Here is a 23,025-nt window from a genome sequence, read left to right on the forward strand (position 1 = left end):
GATTCTACAGCCTTGAAAACAGAAGTCTTCTTTTTAAAACTATTTTAAAGCTTTACTTCCACATTTCATTTTCTTTCATCTTATTACTTCAGAGGGGATTATTGCACATATAAAAGAAATAAAAATATAATAAAATTTTCAGCTTCATTATTTTATTTCAATGATTTTAGGATTCTTAGTTGTCTTTAGTGTTTGGAAAGGGAGTGGCTCACCTTATTCCTGTCTTTAGGAATTACAGGAAGAATTATTTTCTTTGGTCTGTTTAGTTAAACGCCACAAACTTCCACGATGCTGAAGATAAGAAGTCAAGCAGTCCCTCCATTATTTTAAACACATTAAGAACCACATAAAATTAATTGTTGATGTAGCTGGGGTAAAAAACTAGTTAATGTCTAAGCAGCACAGATCCTATCACCTACAATACTTTTCAAAGACACAGTATAGCAAAGTAATGCCCATCTCTTGTTCTGAACAGAAAACATAAATAAAAACAAACATTTAAAAAATATATTTGACATAAATATTATAGATTGTTTTTCCAAGAGTGTTTCCTGTGCTGCAGATGATTACTTGCTGGGTGAAAAACATAAAAGGTAGGTTCACGGCTGATAGTAAATATTTTAATAATTGAGACTTTTCCCTTTTATTCATTATGATTACAAAGGAGAATTTTTATGGGGTTTGGGAAATTATTTCTGCGGAGTTGGGGGAGTGTTTTGAATGGATCTGTACAAACCCAAGTGTGCTGTGTGATTTGCAAATCCAAAGCATGGACCAGAGCAGATACAGAAGGCTTGTTTCTCACATTATTTGTTCTTATGGTCAAGGCACTCAACCTCATCTTAAAATATATGACTGTTTCTGCAAATGATGGAAAAAAAAAAAAAAAGACCTTATAGGTAATAACTCCTCAGAGCATCAGTGGTTCTTGCATTACTCAAGACATTCTTTTGACACCATACATTTAAAAGTTCAGTACACTAATATTTTCTCTGCTTACCCTGAAAAGTCTTCAACAAAGGACAAAATAATCAGCTTCTGGTTCTACTACAGGCAGGAAGAATTTAATTTCACCTGTTCACACAAATACTCAACTATTTCTCATCCAACATTGTGTAAATATATCCCAAGCTTAAAGACAAGGTCAGATTACTAAATGTATTGAGTTTGCTAATACAGTACAAGAATTTGTTTTAACTTTATTTTCATGTACATTTTCAGAATATATAGAGTATAGAAAATGGTATATTTTAAAGGCATATAAGGTAGGAAAAAAACCCTAAAATATGTTTGTCCTGCTCAAACTCTAGTTCAGACTGATTTGGTATTTGTTCACTTGTTGTGCAGAACATTCCTATCTCTTCTGTGTGGCATCATGCATGTGCTGGTGTTTGTACACAAGTGGAGGTGTTGTGCATCAGAGTGTTTGTTGTGTGTGTGCTTCTCACTTTATTAAAGGGACAGAGCATTTACTGTGGAATTAAACTGTGTTCATCTACATCTTTATTTTAAATATTTGCTCTACAAATGACCTGAGCATTATCAAGGCAAGAAACTGAAGCATCTCTGCAAGTCAGTGGCGTAAAAGCTTCAGGACTGTCATCTAGTATTTGCTTAAAAATTTCCCTTATTGTTTCATGTTTTAATAAATGGAGCAAAATGCCTAGCTAACAGTCTATCTACTTTCATTCTTAAACCTGCATCTATTTAAGACAAATTCTGCTTGCTAGCAAAAACTCAAGTTTTGAACCTGAAATGTATTCAGCAAATTATAGAAACACTTTTTTAAAAAGTAGGGTAATGATTCTTGAAATTCAGAGCACTCCCACTAAGAGGAAAATAAAACCTGACTAAATACTAGCATGATGCTAGACTGGGGAGAATCCCTTTTCTTGAAACTGATGTGCGTTTTTAACTATTATTATTACTTTTACTGTGATGTCCTGCTTGCTCATCCTAATTTTTTAACAGTCTTATTGGGATTTCTTTGCTCCCAAAAGACAAGCAGCACATGCCAAAGCATTATAGGATGTTGAGGGAATGAAGATGAGCTACATGATCTGTCACTCATGCTGGAGACAGTTCCTAAAAAGCTATGCACCTGAACTTTTACTTTGTGATAAATCAAGGATAAATCTGAAGAAATCAGATAAAATTTCATTATCTGACATCTAATGTAATAATTATTAACTTCTCTAGAGCTACACTGCCTTATGATACTGAATTTGTTCTCCTTTAAGTGTAATACCTCATTCAAAACCTGTTTACTTTTATACTGCCTATTGGACCAGCTGTAGTGAGTATGAAATAAATAAATAAATGGTTAGAACTTTTCAAAAGTCAAATCTGTATTTACGCATCAAAGCTGTGACTAACCAGGACAGTCTGCTTCATTCATTCTTCACACTGATCTCCAAAATCACCATCAGCAAATCCAGTATTACACTGCTGAGCAGTTAAGCCTGGTATTAGAGCAAAGATTTAGCTCACAAAATTTCTGAAAAATAAAAACCACCAAATCATTTTATCTTGAAACCTATCCTGGAATTCTTAAGCATAGCAATTGCACTCTGATTTGTTTAGTAGCAGTGTTTACTTCCTGTAAAATCCACAAAGGAATTTAAAATAAATTTTTTAAAGCCAATTTCCTAATGGGCAGACTCGGGGAATGCTTTTGTACAGGACACATTAACCATGAAATCACTACATGATAAAAGCCCAGTGTGATAAACATGTTGAGTTAGGCTGTAAAAACCTAAATTTGGCATTGCTTGATCACTAGTCTGCTTAGATATCTGCAGATGTAGGCCCAGTAATGCTTTTCTGCTTCCCTTTTCTCCCTCCCAGGAAGGCTGCCCAAGGCTAAGCTGAAGGGATTCAGGACTGGGGCAGGGAGTTCCTCACTGCCCCAGCTGTGCTGGGCCCAGGCTGAACAGGGAATTGGCTGATAAGTGCTCCCACCAAAGGCTCTGTGTGTTTAAATTAAATGTGAAAGACAATCAAGAGAAACATTTGTTGGAGTACAAAAAGGACTTGTTTACTTTTGCAAAGCAAGTGGTTTTAATAAAAACTTGATGACACTTACTGCACATTATAAAGAGCAGAACACTGGTCCTGCGCCAGGGCAGACGCTCTGAGTGCAGCTTTGGGCTTTAGAATTGTTTGCTTTTTCATCATCATCTGGGCCTCGTTTTTTTACACACCCTTATATTTAACATATTTCAAAGAGATATATCTGGTCCAGGAATATAGTTAGTATATTGGTTACAAATTAATTTGTACGGGCTTTATTTGTAATCTACTAGAGGCCAGGAACAAACTGTTAATGTCTAATAAAGGAAAACCATTTATGATGATGAAATATGTAAAAGAAACAACTTGTCTCTGTCTTGCTCCGACCCCTGACCTGGAGGTGCCAGGCATTTCATTTCACCTGCCTTCTTTTTTTTTTTTTTTAAATTCTATTTCATATCAAGAACACAGTACATTTTTAGAGAAACAATACCTTTACTACAAAACCATGTAAATGATTATATACAAAATGGTTACTGGAATTTGGTTTTGTACTGCAGTGACAGAAATAACTAGGTGCTGACATTTATTTACGCTTCCTTAATACTAAGTACATCACTCCACTGATCAGGGTAAAGGCAAAGGCAATCCAGGCTAAGACAAAGGAATAGCCATATTGGCCTCTGGAAACTTCCATTACATATCCACGGCTCTGGTGCAGTTCTTCGTGCCTGTCTGTGTAAATGGAAGCTGCAATCATAACACACAGACCTGCAGGAGAAAGAAAATAATAAATGTCAGCATCTTAAAACATTATCAGTACACACATCTATTCTGTCAGCAGCTTCCACCAATGTCCTTTCTTTGCAGATGCTCATTTTCCATCCTCAAACTAACCTGGAAGCTTTTCAAGACGTATTTTCAGTTTATTTGGCAGGCTTTAAATTTGAAGTGCTGTTGTGTTTCTATGTCATTTGCAGTGAACAGAAAATGATTCTGAACATCTGGGTAGTTTTTAAGACTGACAAAAAAAGGAGTGCTTGCCTGTAACAATTAGAGAGTTATTCAGTGTGTTCAAGAAGTTCAGAATATCAAATTCTTTCCCTTCAAAGTTTAAATTACTTTATCCTGAGCAGTGATGGCATCCATGTTTTAACTGCCTATATATTACAGAATGGTACAGCTCACTGTTTAAACAATTATGAAGGATAAATTATGGCCTCAAGAGCACTACAGAGTTCTCATGCAGTTCATTCTTTTTTAAACCTTTTCCTGCTTTCCTACTTTCACACAAATATCATTGAAGTCAAAAGCATTGAAAAATCACTCACATGACAGGAGCTGGATAACAGAGGTTAACACAAATCTTTCTCCTTGCTTTAGACGGAAGAGTTGAAGAATGAAAACCAGAAATGCCACGCAGCAGAAAATCGTAGACAGGATCATGGTGGCCTGAACAGCCTGAATTGATTGATACTCTGCAAAAACAAAGTACCCTTGATTAAAAAATCGTTTCTCTCTTTGTCTTCTCCTGCAAGGAGTAAAGGGGCAGAGCCATGTTCTGTAAGTAGGAGTTCAGCAGATGCAGCAAAGCAGTTGTGTGTGCATGGCAGAGGCTGATTCTCCTCTGCTTCCTTGGTGTTGACACAGCCGGTGGCTTAAAGACTTCTAGAAGCTTCTCATCAAACTGAGTGAAAACACTGAAGAGACTTCTGCCACACTTCACCCTTTGCTGCCATCGATGTCCTAGAAGCACAGTGAAACTGCCAGCTGTCCCAAACAGCTTCCAAATGCAGACCCCAGCCGCCCACCAGACCTGGAGACAGCTCTGTTCAGGAAGGTGCAACCAGACAGGATACCCACCCTTGGCACTAAAGATTCCTCTCATTCAGCTTTTTCATCCTGTCCATTACTTCCCTGTAACTGGGAGCTAAAGTAACCAATACTTTTCTAACCACGTGCAGCTGCTCTGTGCAAATCTGCAGCCCCACTGTAGCCAAGCTGGGCCAACCAGCTGAGCTGCCGTGGCCCCTCTCCTCCAGCACAGCCACGCTGCAGGCAGGAGCTCTGAGCAGCAGACACACCTCAGCCACTCCTCATCTCCCCAGGGTGGGCACCTGACTGCAGTGACACACAGTAATACCAAGAACAAATGCACACCCTTAAATCCAGCTTAGTTGAGATAGCCTGTGTGGAGCACATCGCCTCACTGCACATTACAGGCCCTGATGCTAGGAAAACAAAATTACTTCATGGGTACACAGTTCTTCAAATTATTTACCTCTTAAATGTACTCACAGATTGGAAGTCGAGAAATAAATAGAACATTTGAGAATACTTTCAATTTTTGTAAAGCAGGTTATTACTCTAGGCTGTATATTAGGACTTCTTTGTCCAAACTCCAGCTTGTGTTTTCTTCTACTTTTTCCCCCATTCTTGTACACAGTCAGTATTTTTAGGTTCTTCTCTGCAAGTTCAAGTCTGAGGCACATTCTATCACTTCAGATTACTTCACTGTTTTTATCTAATTTTTTAAGAACTTGTTAGCAGTCATTATAAGCAGTTTGTGTTTACTCTCTTGCATTGGTCTCCTAAGTGCACAAGACAGTTCCTTCTGCTTTCCTCTCACAGAAACTGTTAGAACAGTTGCTTTTCCAAAATGAAAAACCAATATTAAAGTTTTTAGAAGACCTGCCTAGTTAGGACATGCAGATTTTTGAAGAACTATAAAACTTGTCCCTGTAAATTTCATAGCAGTTTCATCAGATCTGCTGAAGGAACACAGACACAGGCCTGGAGGGACACTCACCATTGAACTCATCAGTGATAGCCATACAGGTGCTCGTATTCGTGGTACACACTCTCCACACGTCTGCAGAAAAGTTATCTCCCACCCACCAGGCCTGCAAAATAAAAGTAAAGGGCTCTTACAGGAAGAAAAAACAAACAAAACCCACAAAACTCCTTTGTTGTCCAAGTGTCTACTGATCAGACACATCAGCTGTAATAATTTTCTGTTCATTTTTGATACTCAACCACTCAAATGAAACGTGAGCTCTCATGGCATTTCAGAATAAAGGTTATATAATTATCCATGTCATTTTCACTTCAGACCTCTGTGAAGTAGGTAATGGCATCTTAAACATCCCAAAGCACAAGGGATTTGCACTGGTAGGGCAGAAATTTTGTGTAGTCAGTGATTACTCACTCCTTGAGACACCTAGACAAGATGTGCTTTGTTCACCCAGACCCTGTTTAGGATGCACACCTCTGAAGGAACAGCATTTGCTAATTTGCAGGAAATAGCATCACCTGTGAAGAAGAAGTCCTTTACAGATGTTCTGGTTCCTGCCACTGAAGTGATCAATCTCAATGCAATGCAGCTGTGCTGAGGTACACTATGGCATCTGTCTGTTAATGGCTGACAAATTAAGATCCTCCTGTGGTATTTCTATTTTGAGGTTTAAACATTCAAGGCAAAATGGTACTGCAGCATCTGAGCAGATTTTTACAGTCGCCTGGAAAATGACAAGCATTCCCAAGTGGCATTTCCTCAGGAAACCTATTCCCATTCCAATAGCTACCCAGGCCTTTGTTTTGACTAGAGCTGCACAAAATGTGACTTTTAAATACGATTCCTGGTAGGATCTGCTGCTTAAACAGACATTCCAGAAGCCTCAGAGCTTACTGTGCAGCTTTGCAAACAATACTGCAGTTAAAACTACAAAATATTATGGTACTAGGCGTATGGATAAACAGAACACTGTGTTTTAAGAAAAAGAATTACTTTCTCAGAATGCCATTCATTTGGATTTTACAGTGCAAGTTCAATATGTTATTTTTCAGCTCTGAGCTCTATATAATATACAGATACATAATATAAAATCTAATAGAAAATGGCTGTACAGTTTAAGTTTTTAATTGTTCAAAAGTAGCTAATGACACAAAGCAGAGTGCATAGACTTTTATTTCTGTAGTTATTTGGGTTGTGTGTAGCAGATTTGAAATAAGATTAGGTTGCTTTGCCCACTGTCTTTACTTTTTAAATATTCAAAGGAACAGGGTAAGACAACCTGCTCTAGTGCTCAAATAATGACCTACTTCCATGGAACAATCAACCAGCTGACTAAAATCTAACACCTGAGTTTGTACACTTTTGCAATAAAAAGTTGTGGGTAACACAAAATTTCACTTAGAGCATGGTCTTCACTAAACAGTATTTTCAGCAGAAAATGTTTTAATATCAAAAGCCTCTACATGCATCAGACCTCATAGACAGATTCCAGTGCACAGAGTTCTGATCAGGATAGTGGGCTGTTTTGGAAAATGGAGAATTCCATTAAAAGCTAGATATAAATATTGGAGGGTAAATTCTTTTTGTTCACAAAAATGGGAATTTGAAAACAATGCAACATAAAATATTCTAAAGCTTTGGGCTGAAGCTACTTTAACTTAATGGACACAGATACTTTCATGGTGTCTCTCATGATTTAACTGGGCATCTTAGACAAACACTTGTGAGGCAAAGCATACCTTGACTGAAATTATCTCCACACATTCATCACCAGCTGTTTGACTTCAGGTACTTGACACAAAAGGACAGTGGATATTCCACCCCTCTCTGCTTCATATGCAGCTGAATCAAATCCCAGAGCTCCATCCTGTAAATATCCTCCCTGGTCAAGTGTCTCCCAGGGGAGAGGATCTGCTGCCTTGAGCTCACAACATGATGCCATGGACAGCCTTATCCACCAGCAACATGCATACCCAAGGCATTCTTGTTACAGAAAGGTCTTAGGACACCAGTGTGCCTAACAAACTTAGGTCCTCTCAGTAATCAAGGATGAAGGCTAGAGAAGAAAAACTCAATTTTTATGAAGCAAAGAAATCCCAGTATGTTTGAGAGACAATGAGAAGAAGTGACACTTACATTGTCGATAGTTGAGATGAACAGCAGCGCTGCTGAGGTTATGTGAAACACGATAATGAAGGCCAAGAGAATCAGCATCCTTGCTCTGGGGAGGCTTTAGGCTGAGTTAAATCTGTTGAACAAAAGAAAGTATATAAACAATCTTTAAGAGCTGTCAGTGCATCAACCTGCAGTTCTGGTGCTGTTAGAGACCAGAACATCAGATGCAGTTGGAGTCCACAGCACATGTTTTATCTCTGCAGATACTTAACTGGCATCATAGGTGTTAAAATGAATCACAACTTGAAATGAAGCCAAAAGCTGCATTTTGCAACGTTCCAGCATGATGGCTGCAGTGAATAAACATACAAAGAAGTTTCATTCTGTGTGCAAGGATGGAAGACTCCCTCACATCGACTTCTAGAGAAGTGCATTTCAAATTACAGCCTCATGTGCAGTGATGAAAATATTTCCACTGACTGCAGTAAGGTCTTGTTTCAACCATCCTTCCAAAGAAGGAAGAACCAGATTTCAAAAGGATGCTTGTAGAACAAAATTAAGTGCACCAAGAACTACCTCCTAGATTTAGTAAGCTATGTTGTACCTTAGGCCTCACGTCCTTTGTTCATACATTTTAAGTTTTTACATTCATAAATTTTAAGTTTTATCCATTGAATAATGACTAAGAACTACCATTTTCTTCAATGTATTGCTCCCACTGGTAGGGCTGAATAAACCCATTAGTTACATAAAAATCCAGTTAGCTATTTTATGTTCAGTCACTTAATACTCTCTGTAGGCTACCTAACCCACCTATTGAAATGTCACATCTGACATGAAAAAAAGTATGTTCTTATATACAAGAGAATCAGAAACTGTATTAAACTGGAATCCCCAGGAGATCTGTGGGCACATAACAAATAAATTAGGGAAAATTACTGCTACTAATACACAGAAAAATGCAATTGCTTGACATATCTATTTTCTTTTGGCCAGAAATTCTTGCCAATTAATATATGCTACAAGGAATTTGCAGTCTTGCAGATCTTTGCAGTTAAGGTGCACCACTCTGTACATCATCTGCATGTTGTCACTCCTCAGTACACTAATGCATATTTCTCCCTTTGCTTTGGACACATTCTATGATGTCAAAAGATGCTACTCACATACCACAGTAAATATCCAGAAGAAAGGGCAGTTATGTATTTTAAGACTTCCATTATTTTTATCATGTTTAACCCCCTCTCTCCTTCTGCCATTTACAGAAATCATGAACCACATGAATAATTTAACCAAAGAAAAGGACTACTGTGACAGCATTTTCAAAGCAGCTCCACTGGCACTCTCATCAGGGCAAATAATAACTACTCTGCAAAACTTTAACAAAAAGATAATTGACAGCATAATAATTCAGTGAATAGAGACCAGGAGTTCCAGAATAATCCTCTCCATCTCCACTGAAGTACAGAGTTATAACAAGCTCAAAGGCATATAGCATTGATGTGCTTTTCCAAAAAAAAAGGGGTTAGCCTTATATCGGCATCTAATCAGAATGACTGAGTGGGAAAGCTGAGTTAAACCCTAAAATTGGAAAAGCAGCTACTCTAGTGTGTATTCCTTCCCATTTCCTCTCTGTTAAACTCTGCCTTCCCAGCCACAAGGAAGAACAGAAAGTGGGAATTTCCTCCAATGAGGTGATTCTACTGTGTGACTCAAGGTCCTCTGAATCCAGTTCCACTTCTAGAAATATCATTCATGGTTCTCTATCAAGCCTTGCTTGAATGAAAGGAAGAAGACAGGAAAAGAAGATATTTTGTGGGTTCGTATAATGCCACATCAAAATATTTTCATTGTGATATATTCCAGTCTTTGCACAGCACCCTCTTGTCTTGTGGCTGGTTTTTTTCCTGAGGTTCATTGCTTGCACAGATGGTATCTAAGCATTCAATAATGCAACAATCATCTGCCATGTAAGGAGAGAACCAAATTGTACTCACTATTCTTTTAAGAATAACAACACAATTTAATCTTATTACATGAAGTAATATAAAGTAAGAGAGACCAAAAAATGTAACCTAATTAAAACCAATCTTGCAAAAGCAAGACTTGCCAGCACAGAAGAACTTTATCTTCAATCAAGTGAATGGTTTTGTTTTACTGTTTTCAGCCATAAAGAAAAGTGTTTCAGACAGGACAGATGAACATGTACGGCTGGTGAGAAGATTACATTTTTTGTTTTACCCAAATAAAGCCAATATTAAATGAAAGAGATTTTTGTTTCATCTTTACCAAAAAAAAAAATAAATAAATAAAGGCAGTAAGAAAGGTCTGATGGTTCTGACATTTCTTTTTTGAAGACCCTTCCTAACAACCATCTATAGATTCCCCATCCTGCCTTGCTGGCAACTGCTCCCTTCACAAGCTGCTACAACTTCTGTGCACACAGTGCTAAACAATGACACATGGAGACAGGAATTAAATACACTGGGGAAAAAGAAGGAGACAGACCATTTCCAAGTAATTAATACCAGGAAAAGACAACAAGAACTGGTTATCCAATCTGTCATGCCTGAGCAGGATCCCAGAAGTGCACAGACCTCAATCACTCTTACAAACTTTCCCTTCCCATGGAGACTCAGGAGTTTCTGTGGTTCATCCCAGCCTGCACAATGAATAATGAAGGGAGTAAGGTTTTCCAGAGAAACTCTCTGTGATTTGTGGGCAGAAAGCGAAGAGCAGCTCCCCTCTTCCAAGATGCGGCCAGCAACACTGCAGATGCTGCTACAGAATCTGCATCCCTCTCTAGGCAGAAATTCTGGATTTCATCTCTCAGAAAGAACTACTAGTCCTTCTCCACTCCGTAAAATTCAAAACCTTACTGTACAGACTCAAGATTCTTCCACTGCCGCAGGAAGAAGCTCTTCCTTCCCCAGTCCTCTGAGGACAGCCTGCCTGGGAACCTCTCCTGGCAGCTGGCAGCTCCGTTCCTCTCCCTATGAACAAGGGAAGGACACAGCTACAGAGTAGCCTTTGCATTAACATTCAGAATTCTTATTTTACTAATGTATTAATGTACTAATGTAATCAAACACTTTGGTAACATCCTATTCTGCACACTAGCTTTATTCCTTTTCTTATTTACCATGAACTGTTTCCTGGGCAGTGATTTTTCACCTTCTCTCATTTGCAGTTGAAACACACCATGCTCTCAGGTCAAGGTGTTCATGAATTTAAAGTGCACTGCCTTTAGGCATGGATACAAACTGAGATGATTCAACAGATATTGTTCGTCATTCCTCAAAGTGACTTGAATTCTTTTAATAGTTTTTACACACACACAAATATATGAGAAAAGCTTTTTGGACACACTACACTTACTGTGATGGAGCCACTCTTCTCAGAAGTACGTGATGAAAAGACTACAGGCAACAGTTACAAGTTACAACAAGGAATATTCCAATTGTGCAAAAAGTATTAATTATATTCAATGAGCATGGTTAAGTACTGGAACAGGGCCCATGAGGCTGTGGGATCTCCATTCTTGGACATCTTCCTGACTTGACTGAAGCAAGGCCCAGAACGTCCTGATCTAACCCCCTGCTTGGAGCCAGAGTCTGCACTAGAGACCTCCAGAGGCTCCTTCCAGCTCAGCTCTCCTGTCAATCTGTAGCTATTTCAGGAACCTCCCTGTACTAATCTCCAGCAAAGCTCTGACAAAAGAGAACATAATATTTGACTTAGCTCATCACATGTGACATTAAAAACAGATTCAGGGGTTACAGTAAGGATGACATTGGATGTCGACATGAATTCCTTCAATTGCAAGCCTCAGCATTTAATACCACTTCATAAGGTATGGTGTAAGACAGAAGTGGACAGATACTGCTGAGCTACAAGTGCAGACTGCCACTGGATCTAGAAAAAGTAAGTTATAGGAATCCCACTGAACACACCCAGATTTGCTGTGGTAATAAAGTTTCCACAAATGCTGTTAAGTTGCAGGATACTTACAGTAAACACATTGAAAACAGAAGTCCAGTTATAGCAAGAACACGTATTTTTTTTTCAATTAGTGCAGAAGTAATGCTCCAGTGCTACTTCATTTTGCATGGGGAGGATAAATGCAGCAGTCACACTTCCCTTGAATCTCTTCAGTAATGCAGACTTTTGGAATCAGTAGTTTGCACTTGCCATGGGAGAGAGCCTGGTGAACTTTAGAAGTGGCTAAGAAGGGCCTCTGCTACAATCTCCTGGACATGCAGAGACAAGTATGTTTATACAGGATAAGACACTACAACCACCACAGAATTGCACACTAAAGGTATCTAGGCCAGGGTTTCTAACAGTTCTGAACTGTAGTGTTTCAAAACTGGATTGTCTCCCTATGTCATATCACACACAAAAACACATCCCCTGCAGAAAAGCCTCAGTTTATCTCCAAGATAAAATTTATCTTTAATGTCCATCAGTATAAAGAAACATGACTATTTATGTTTTTTCTGCTGTTTAGTACAGCAAGCAAGTAAAAATGGAAACAGTCTTTGACAGTTCTTAATAGAAGTTCTATCACTACTTTCCAACCCAGATGTCATCTCCACAACAAACGCTCTCCTTTCCTCCCATGCAGTTCAACTCTGCTGCCAGGCTGTTTCTCATGTTTGTGCATACTCAATTTTTGCAACCAGCAATACATAGTGCAGAGTGTTTATCCTGGGCTCATTTGCATTGGAAAGGCTGAAGCTTACCCTCCAACACTGGCTGCTGCCCTCAGTCCCTTAAGACCAAGTCAGGGGTTTTTATCATCTTCATCTGAGCCCATGTCTGAGAAATCTTCCACACAGACAATCCTGGTTCACACCCTTAGAAACACGGTGAAATCTCTGCAGAACAGCTCCTGCTCTGCACAGACCGAGGCTGGGGGTGTGCAGACTCTCAACACCCACATTTAGTGTGCTGAAAAGACACACCTAAAACAAGGGGCAGAGGATCCTGCTAAACAAGTTACCATACCTGCAGCTCTCTGCACTGAGATGTTTCATTTCAACAAGAACAGCAGGTCTTTAGGCCATCAATAAGCATTCAGTTCAGTTGAATCTTCTTGAGGTCACTGGTATAAAACTGAATCAAAGCAAACCTTAATTATCAATTCTTCTGCCCCTCAGTGCTATAATTAAGTCTGAAAATGTGAATTTAGAAGAAAAAGTCTGTATACTTGTAGCATGAGAAATCTGTCATCTTGTGATCATCATAAGTTGTTTGGATTTACATGTTTTGCTCAGAGCTCTTGTGCCACATCTCATGGTGTCTCATGACAGAGAACTCAGAAGCTGGCTCATTTTGTCTGTACCATTGTCTCTAAACTTGCACAAAATTCCCTGGTTTATGAAGAACAGACTGATACTGTTAAATTTCGTCTTTTTTTTTTTTTTTCTTTTATCAAGTATGAAAAGTTCTGTTTTTCTTCCATGATTCTCAGAACTGGAACCAAAAGTGAAGTTCAGACAGCAGACTTTCTCCTAAGCCAGCAAGAGCTTTGAGGATTTCAACAATCCTCTAATGTCTAAATATCCAACAACATAAAAGACGAGAAAATCAGGAAATGTAATACCAAGAGAATAATTACACCAGCTGAAACAACTTTCTCCAGTTTCTTTATTTCTTCTGTCTGAGCTAATTTAATTGTCTTAACTTAAGTGTTGAGAACACCAACACTTAAGTGTACATTAAAATTGTGACCTGTTTTCATGCTCAGGTGTTACCCAGCTAAGAGTCAATACAGAAACTGAATGTCCTCCTTCAAGCAGTCTCTGCAGCCAGTGTGGAGACCTCCAAGAAGTGCTGGCAGGCTCTGACTACACCTCTACAATACTGAATGGGGACCCAGGAGGAAAATGCAACGTACGAGTAACAGTCTACACAGCACATGGGCTCCCACCCGATTTCTTCCTGGTGTAAAGCTAAGCATGAAGAACAATGTGTGTTCCACAAGAAATAACATTTCAGGTCCCTGCTTGATTCTGGCTTTGGAATCAAGAGGGCTACATGTCCTGTGAGCCCCTAGACGGCACAGAGACCATCAGCTCTTTTTGTTTGCTTAATTGAGAACACACTCAAGCCACAGCTCTTTGTGGTGCCTATTTTATGTAGAAGGAAGAGAGCTTTTCACTTACACTTCCACCTGCTTTTCAAAGTCCTTCCTCACAAAGCAAGGAAATCAGAAGGAAATGGACCAAAGTTCCCTGCACTCAACCACTGCATGAAAGCAAAAAAAAAAAAAAAAATTAATACAGAAAAAAATTAATCCACACTCTTTTCTAGAGCTCCATTTGAATGACAACATTTATGGCTTTTATAACACAATGGCAGAAAATGAAGTAGTATCATCCTATCAGATCTAGATTTATTGGTGCCTTTGCAGAAGGCTGTGTTAAGACCCAGCAACCTCCAGCACAATTACAGTAGTTAGCTTGCTGTGTTTTGATAGTGAAATACAGGGGCTTGGAGAGAAACTCACAAGACACAGTATGACCTAGTTTTCTCCTGTTTTCTTTCCGAAAATCTTGCCTTGCAACCAAAGCCCTGAGGTCTGCTCTTTGTGTGCACCACAACTAATACAAATGTACACCTATAGCTTAATAAAACCTTTTGTTTTTACAGTGTTTGGATGTCTGTCCATCCTGTTGGTACTGGTGGGACTGCCTGAGCAACAGCAGACTTAGAGTGAACATGCTCATGTGCCTGGCCTCCCTATCACCTGTGTGTGAGGGGATGCTCAAGCACCCTTTCAGCTCTTTCTCAAGCAACTTCATAAGCACTAAATCTGGTCCCCTCTTCAGAAACCCCATCTAGTTACCAAAAGTGAAAGAGACTGTGATTACAAGTGGGTCTGGCAGATCATCTCCAGACTTCCTCCCTTCTCACCCTGTCCTCCTCATTAGATCCATGCTACCAAGCCAGAACTCCAAAGTCTAGGAAATTCTAACCCTGCTGTTCCATACATTTCCAAACAAAATCAAGAAGCAAATTGCAGCAAAAATGCAACATGCTAGCTTTGAGTATGGAGACCAAAAGAAGCAGATGTTTCTAATTTCTTAGGAATGCTTTTAATAAAATTTTGACCTAGGGATGCCAGCATTGCTGCCACTTCTGTAACTCTGTCAGTCATTTATTTGCAAACAAGTTTGGACTGGGTTTAGACTTGCCCTACCACTCCTTTCACTATGGCACTGCAGAGGAAAGTCACTCTGCCATGAAGCCTTTGTGGGCAGACTCAGCAGAAGAAAACCAGCAGGGCCTATGGGAACGCAGGGACATAATGCCCTGTTGTGGGGTGGGGAAGTGTCACTTACCAGGAAAATAAGCCTTGTGACAGCTTACCTGAAAATCCTAAAAAATAGCCTGAAGCTTAAAAACTTCAAGACAGAAGTATTCAAATACTCCAGCAAAATCTAGAAGAGACATTACTAGCCACTCTATGCTGAGAAGACAATTTAGCAGGTACAGAAGTCAGCTGCCTACACAGACAGACATATTTGAATAAAAGTCTTTAAGACTTCATCTTCTCAAAACTGCTTTTTAGAGGGTTTTGTGTGGTCAGCAGAAAGAGAATGTTTTTCCTCCTCCAGCAGCACAAATCACACCATCCTCAAAAGTAAATCTTTTACACATTCTTATGTTTCCCTAAAGCACTTTTTGTTGTAACTGTAATTTCATACTAGATATTAATAATCTCATATTTAAGATGTTCTATATCTACATCTAATCCCAACACAACCCACAGTGGTGTAAGGTAGGCTGACATATTACTAAGTAACACCTAAAAGGGTTGCAATTAATCTCTGATTCCCATCATAGTCATCCACTTTTCCACCTTCAGTTTATGCTGAGCATCATATGCCTTTGGCAAATGCTAACAAAACAGTCTTTAATCAAGGACACCCCGTGGTTCAAGGGATTTCTCAAAGGGCACATATTGTTTGAGAAAACCCAGCAGTAATTTGAAAGAAGTAACTGCTTGTGTATTGCAGTTTCTGGTTTCTTACAAAACATAAATGTATTCTGTCAGCTTTCAGAAAGGCATGTGCAAAACATGTTATAAAGTGTTTGTAATTTAGGTATGTATGGGTAGAGCTTAACTGTATTCTTAGAAAATTAAAGAAAGCACGCATCATTTCAGATGTTCAATGCATGCTCTCTGTTCAGCTAGTTTGCTTGTTGTGCACCAGATACCACTTCAATATAAACAAAGTTGTGGTGTACATTAAAACCTTCTTAACAATCTTGCTGGTCTAAAAGTACTTAAAGTTTGTTTTCCTAAGCTTAACAAGACAAGAACGTCTCATTCTCACTTGCTCATTTTCAAAGATCAAGACAGAATGGGGATATACTTGCTTGCAGGTAACAGCAAACACATGGAAGGAAAAAGAACTGTTTAACTTAGAGATGAAAATATATGGCTATAAATCAGGTGTGAGCACATTTAGGATGTAAATTACAACTCTTAGAGCTGTCACATTCGGGAACAGCCTTACAATCACCACAGCACAGGAAAAAGAGAGTTCCACAAAAGGATTTCCGTGATGCAGGGACTGTGCTAGCAGGGTGACAGACCCACTGTCCTGAGAGGACCCTGCAGCTCTGCTCTCCTGTGAAGCCTCTCAACAACTTCACTGAGGTCTCTGTGCATTTCACAACAGGCTTTTTGCATGATACCCATGCCCTTGGCACTCGGCTGAACTCCCTGCTGGGCTCCAAGGGCTGCTGGCAGTGCTGGCAGCAGTGCAGGCTGTTGGGCAGTGCAGTGACACCGTGCTGACCATGACACAGCCAGCTTGGAGGGACCTTTTGTTTCTCAGGTGGGCAGCAAAGCTTCCAAGAGTGAGCACGGCCTGTGCCCCTTGTCTGAGGGTCAGCTAAGGGCCACCAGTGCCTGCCAGCTCCCCAGGGCAGGGGTCAGCAAGCACAGAGCCCTTTGCAGCCTGCTGGCACTGCCCTGCCTCTGGCTCTGGCTCAGGGAAGCAGCGGCTCCATGGAGCTGGGACAATGACACAGGGCTGTTCCAATAAGCTATTCAAGCTATGGGAACCCTCCCGGGAACCTGCTCCTGAAACAAACAGCTGAACTGAGGTGTGGCCTGGCCTCACCCCTGCTCAATCACTGTGTGGACACATTTCAGTGTCGAGGGTGTCTCTGTTCAATACCTTGGCAGGGCAGGGAGTGACAGACCAAGTAAAATACCAGACCTTTACATCAGGTTGACAGATAAAATGAGTCCTCAGTCAATGAAAAGGAAAAAAATAAAAGCACACCAGCAGTGGTGACTATACATTAACATCATTCAGAGTGAACCTCAGACCCTGGGCTCTACTGACTACAGACTGCTGCTTATCCAGAGATTATTCCAGATACAACAGAACAGCTCGAGTGATTTATGATGTTCCACCTAATTAACCAACAAACAAAGGCAGAAAATGTCTGTCTTTCCAGATTGAAAGCAATGCACTTAATTCCATAGAAATAAAAGCTGATATTGTTTTAACTTTGGCAGATGCTCTGTGGAAATTGCTAGCAATTAAATGTGTTGCATTCACTGTTGTAAAATTTTCAAACTGCTTGTTTTGATTTGGCTTTGACTAGCTCTGTGTTGAGAAATTTTGGTTTTAGTTATTTCAGGGTTTACACATCATCTATCAAGAGTGTGAAAACACATTTCTATTGGTGGTACCACAGTTGGTTATAAAACAAAAAGCCTAAATTCTCCACAACTACTACTTTGTTTAACAGCAACACTGTAGCACAGGATTACACTGAATACCCTGCCTACCTCCAGAATGCAATTTTTATACCATAATTTGTAATTGGTGCAATTAAAGTTGCCATGTGGACTCTACAAATCCAGGTAGAAGGATTTCTATGCCTTGTTTGAGCACACTCAGTGCACAGCTCTTCTACACTGGCTGCTCCATGGGAACAGCCCAGTGGCCTCAGCCCCTGGGTCACTTTGCCCTACCTCGCAGCTGCACCTTGACCAGGCTGGACAGTGCCTGGGTCACTGCACAGCCACAGTGCCAGGTAAGGGCACACCAAGCACCCTGACAGATGGGCAGGCTCAGCCAAGCCCTTCAGTTGTTCAGAGACTGTTCTGCAGGCTCTGGACTTGGGTTTGTTCCTGCCTTTGAACTAAACAGTGGGTTTGCTGCTTCAGCGGACTGAGCACTGCAAGCCCTGGGGAACAGGTGAATGTGCAGAGCCCACCTGGCACCTCAGCAGAGACATCCAGGGCCTTTGGAAGGTCTCTTTCTGTCTGGAAGAAGGCCAGAATTTTGATCTATTTCAGGGCACTAAACACCTGCATTAGACAGCTGAGGGAGTGTTCATACTGCCCACCTCGGCTGTTTGCGGCCCATGCAATTCCAAACATAGCACAGTGTTTAAGAATCAGTGAAGCAAACCATAAATATATATCCTATAGCCATCTCTAAGGGGTATTTGAGTCAGTCCACTTTCTGCTCCACCTACAGACTCCTGTGAAGATCTCTACACAGCCAGAGGGTTGTATTTTAAGGTCACACCCAAATTATGAGGCTTCACCTGGCATGCACATACCATCATTAAACCTGCCCATGAAACTTCACCAGCAAAATAAAAAGGTGTAATTACATTTTCCCCATTCAGTGGAGAAATAATAATTCCTTTGATGGATGAATTCAGGCCATCAAGTTTTCTCTTGAGTCTCACCCAGCAAGATCTATTTTCTAATAATTATGATGCTTATCTTCCTAATGAAGTCATAAGCATCACCTGACATTTGTAAGATATATTTTCTGAAATTATCTACTCTCTCAAACAGTAAAGTTTTTAACAAAAAAAACAGCAAAAACTGAAACTCCACTGCAAAGATCATGGTTTGCTTTGAGCATCCAAAAAACAAGCAAACCCTAACAAACACTGAACAGCTCCATGAATGGAATTCCTCAGCGCTGTGCTTATGTTCCCCCTGCATTCCCTCTGAGACCAGTGTGATTTCAATAAAAGCTGTGCATTCCTTTCTACTTTCAAATTTGGCTGTGCTAAAGTATCGCATGGATTTTACATACAATGTTTGCTTCACTTCAGAGTAAATCTCTTTCTTATTAGTTCCTGTACAACACAGTGCCTCATTCTGCTGGGTCTTCTTCCAACAGGAACATGGAGGAGGACCTGGAAAGTACATCTGCCAACTAGCAGTATAAAAGACCTTGTCCCCAGAGACCTACTTATCTCTTTAATTAAACACATTCTTGTCCTGATTTATGTGGGGATGTCATGTCTTACATGATGCTCAAAAGGCAAATCAAATCTGAAGTGCCAGTGGAAAATCAAAATATATTCAAGTGAAATGGGAAGAGTCTCCTTGTGCTGCCACTGATCCCATTTTTAAATGACAGGGAAACAGCATTATGAAAGGAGACAGCCTACACCTAATATACTTAGCAAAAGTACAGGAAGGTCTTGCTTCTCTAAATACCCATATGGGATTCATCAGTACAACATTCTTCTAATCACAGAAGGAATGTCAAACCTGAGATGGGAAACAACCTTGAGACAAACAAGACAACAATATAAAAACCATAATAATAGAAGTAAAAGAAAGACACAAGGCAACTGTGAAGCAGGAGATGCTAATAAATCAAGAGGGGTCAAGTGCATTAACTGAAAGTGAGTGTAAGATAGAGATGTTCATTTCTGCTAAACAATGTTGGCCAGCAACAATAACTCCAGCATCTATGAACTGAGCCAGAATCTTTGTCTAAGATAATAATGTTGCAGCAGCCTTCAGTCTTGACCTGCTCAGTCTGTTGAATAATTTCCTTTATTAATAAGGTTTTAAATCTGTGTAACCAAATAAAACTAACTGTTTTTCCTCACTGGCAAATCCACAGCATAATCAACACTGTTTGTATGTTTATGACTGAAGTCCTTCCAGGCCACAAAGAAAGAATACAACACCAGTAGTGTCTTGTCTACTGATTGGATGTTGTTTTTATTTGAAATTATTTTAACACTCCGTTTTTCTTCCCAAATGAGCATACTAACAAAAAACTGATCACCTCCTAAGAGCCTTCATGGTATTGCTGCATTTCAACTCCAGTTGATGTTGATGGCTAGGCAGGGATTCCTGGCTGGGCAGACAGCTACCTGGTAACATCCCTGTCAGCCACACAGCTGGCGTGATACAATCTGTACGCATCTTTATTCTGCATGGAGGATGCATCTTCCCTCAGGTATCCCAACAGTCTATTTCCTAACTCAACTCTACAAGTTCACAAAGAGGTTCAGAGAGCAGCAAGAGTTCTTTCAGTGCCTTTGAAGTAAAGGTGAAGTCCTTAAATCTTAGTCTGAATAAAGTCATATCAGCTTCTGGTGGCCATGTTTACCATATGCCTTTGTTTCTACTCCCACTTTGATTTCACCAGCCATGGCAAGTACCTGTACCCCAGCTGCATTCCTTAGGATGGCATTTGTCACACACTCTCTTACAAAAGTGTTGCTGGACTCTCCAGCAAACTGCAATTCCCGTGAATTGCAGTGAAACTCGTGCCCAACAGTCCCCTACCGTTTGTGTGGATTCCTGCCTGCCCACACCTGCAGCCACCCGGCACCTCAGTCCCAGCAGCCCAGCCTCACAGCTCTTTCCTGAACTACATGGACAGCAAAGCCTTCAACACCCAAGAGGAGGTCTGGATAAAGGAGTCACTATAGACTATTTTTATTTGATAGAGAAAACATCTGCTCAGGCAGGCAAGAAAGCTTATTTTATATAGCTAACACACCAGCACTGTATATACAGAGTCTGCAAGTAAATGAAGAGAAAGAGCTACATTTTGTTTTTCTGATGATGAGCCAACCATAGCTGTTTACTTCCAAAGTTCCTAAAGAAAATGCCAAAAAAATCAATGTGTATTTCACAGCTATGTAGTAGGTTTCTTCACAGTCCTGTATCAAGCCAGAGGATACTGCTAAGATGCTCTACAGCAATAATTACTGATCATTTACATACTATTCCCAACTGCTGTGAGGAGGGGAAAAAAAAAGACCTTCCTGCACAATGTGAACAAAGTATTCCTGCCAATAAATTAAAAGAGAGGCTGAACTGCAGGTTTCTTGATGGCAGCATTCTGTGGGTAAGAACAAGTTGTGGATAAGCCTGCTAAGGAACAGAGAGCCATGTACTGTTCTTCCTAGAAATATCCAAACAAGGAGCTGACCTCTTAAATTCTCGATATTGCAGACAACCCATGATACTGAGAGCTGCCTGTCCAGCACCTGGCACACAACATCCCCAATGTAAGTAGGGCATTACATATAGATAAAAACCACCCGTGAGTGAAACTGCAGTTTGAAAAACGTTTAATGCTGGCCGAAACTTCACAAATCGAAATCTGCACTGAATTACATCTAAGTGTATTTTCCTTCCACTGTTGTTGGGGGAGAAGCTGCCAAGAGCTGCTATAACGTTACTGCAACAGACGCGAACTCCGCTGAGAGCTCATTACAGAAAAGAACAGAAAGAAACTACCCCGTGAAGAACGCGAACTTTCCGCGGGCTTGGCCCAGCCTGGACTCACTGGCGAGGAGCCCCTCGGCCCGCCTCCCGAACGCCCCGGGCGAAGGAGCGGGGCCGGGGCTCGACGGGACTGGGACCGCTCTCTCCGGCCGGCCCAGCGACGGCGCAGCACCGCAGCCACCGAAATGAAATGTGCTTCGTAGTAAACAAACGCGTGCTTTTAATTTTTCCCCATTTCTGACGGGTTTCTTCCTCCCCTGGCCGGCGAAGCTGCCCGCTCCCCCCGCCGCCGCCCCGCTCCCCCCGCGCCCCCCGCCCGGCCGAGGCTACTCACGGGCGCGGGCCGGCGGGCAGCTCTCCGGGGCTGCGACCGTCTGGCGGCGGCGGCGGTGCCTCCGCCCGCCCTCCTGTGGGAATGATGTCAGCGGCGGCTGGGTGTGGAACCAGAAGGGCTTTCAAAACTGCCCCCCCGGCCGCTGGCGGCGGGAGAGGGGTGTGAGTGTGTGTGTGCCTGCGAGAGTGTGCGGGCGCGGAGGGAGGGACGGACGGACGGACGGGGCGCGCGCAGGAGAAACTTTCCCCGCCCGTTCCCACTCGGCGGCGGGCGGGCATCCAGGCGCGCCGCCGCCCGGCCCTCCCCGGGGGCGTTCGGCCCGCCGTCCCCCGCGGCCGGGGCCGGTCCTCGCAGCGCTGCCCCCGCCGGCCCCCGGACAGGGCGGGCCGAGCCCGGCGGACGGGATGTCAGCGGCCGGGCGCTCGACCCGCTCCCCGGGCGGCCCCCGCCTTCCGTCTGGGCTTACCCTCCCGGAGGAGTGACCGCTCCGCACCGAGAGCGGGAGGCGGCGGGACCGTGTCCCGCGGAGCCGCGCACAGCGAGGGGCGGCGGTGCCCCCGTCACCGCGGGCAAGGACGGACGGCTGCTACCCGATGGTAGCTGGGCGAGGGCTTTTCCCGGGAGGGACAGGGCGAGGCCCAGGGCGGAGCCCTCTCACGGGAGCCATAGCGGGGGAAAGCAGCCGCGATTCCCAAAGCGGCCGGGACAGCTGCGGCGGCCGCGCCCGGCGGAGAGCCCGTCCCGGGAAGGGGGGCGGGAAGGCGCCATTTCCAGCCGGCCGTGCGGGGCCCGCTCCCGCCCCTCAGCGCCCGGCCCAGGGCGGGCCGAGCCCCTGCCCCCGGCGGGACGGGGTGAGCGGCGCCGGCCGCCGGCGGCGCCGCTGGGGGACGAGCCTGGGGCCGCCGCGGGCGGCAGCGAGTACCTTGTTAGGGCAGAGCTGCCCTGGCCGGGAGCCCGGCGTGCCAGGCTCGGCTCGCTGCTGCCTGGGCTTGTTCGTCACGGAGAAAAACGTGTGTGTGGAGAGCTGAGGAAAGCTGCGCTCATAAGGCCGTCCCCGGGCAGCGCAGGTGAGAGCGGGGTCACTGCCCGCGCCTCACGCCCGCCGCTCTCCTGAAGGGTTCACCAGCCGCCATCGCCAGTGGCAAACATCAGGCACCAGCTCTGCCCGTTTCCAGCTTGGCTTTCACATGGCCTTCGTCAGCGGGGCGATGGTATTTACCGTGA

At 42.4% G+C, this 23,025-nt stretch overlaps 1 protein-coding gene across 3 annotated transcripts; it reads right to left on the bottom strand.

Annotated features, from left to right (window-relative positions):
* Positions 1–493: 493 nt before the first annotated feature.
* Positions 494–22,369, bottom strand: EMP2 (epithelial membrane protein 2). Of its 3 annotated transcripts, none has more exons than XM_053992260.1 (5): positions 22,268–22,369; positions 7,943–8,054; positions 5,822–5,915; positions 4,344–4,490; positions 494–3,783 (listed from the first exon to the last, which is right to left on the bottom strand). In XM_053992260.1, exons 2-5 carry the CDS (start codon positions 8,018–8,020, stop codon positions 3,599–3,601), a joined length of 504 nt encoding a protein of 167 aa, XP_053848235.1. In that variant the 5' UTR covers positions 8,021–8,054; positions 22,268–22,369; the 3' UTR covers positions 494–3,598. The 3 variants fall into 3 exon arrangements, with proteins under 3 accessions (XP_053848235.1, XP_053848233.1, XP_053848234.1); XM_053992258.1 differs by lacking the exon at positions 22,268–22,369 and adding an exon at positions 21,802–22,046; XM_053992259.1 differs by lacking the exon at positions 22,268–22,369 and adding an exon at positions 11,933–12,122.
* Between the last annotated feature and the right edge of the window lie 656 nt (positions 22,370–23,025).

This window comes from Vidua macroura, chromosome 16 (assembly GCF_024509145.1).
Source record: "Vidua macroura isolate BioBank_ID:100142 chromosome 16, ASM2450914v1, whole genome shotgun sequence".
Lineage (NCBI taxonomy): Eukaryota > Metazoa > Chordata > Aves > Passeriformes > Viduidae > Vidua > Vidua macroura.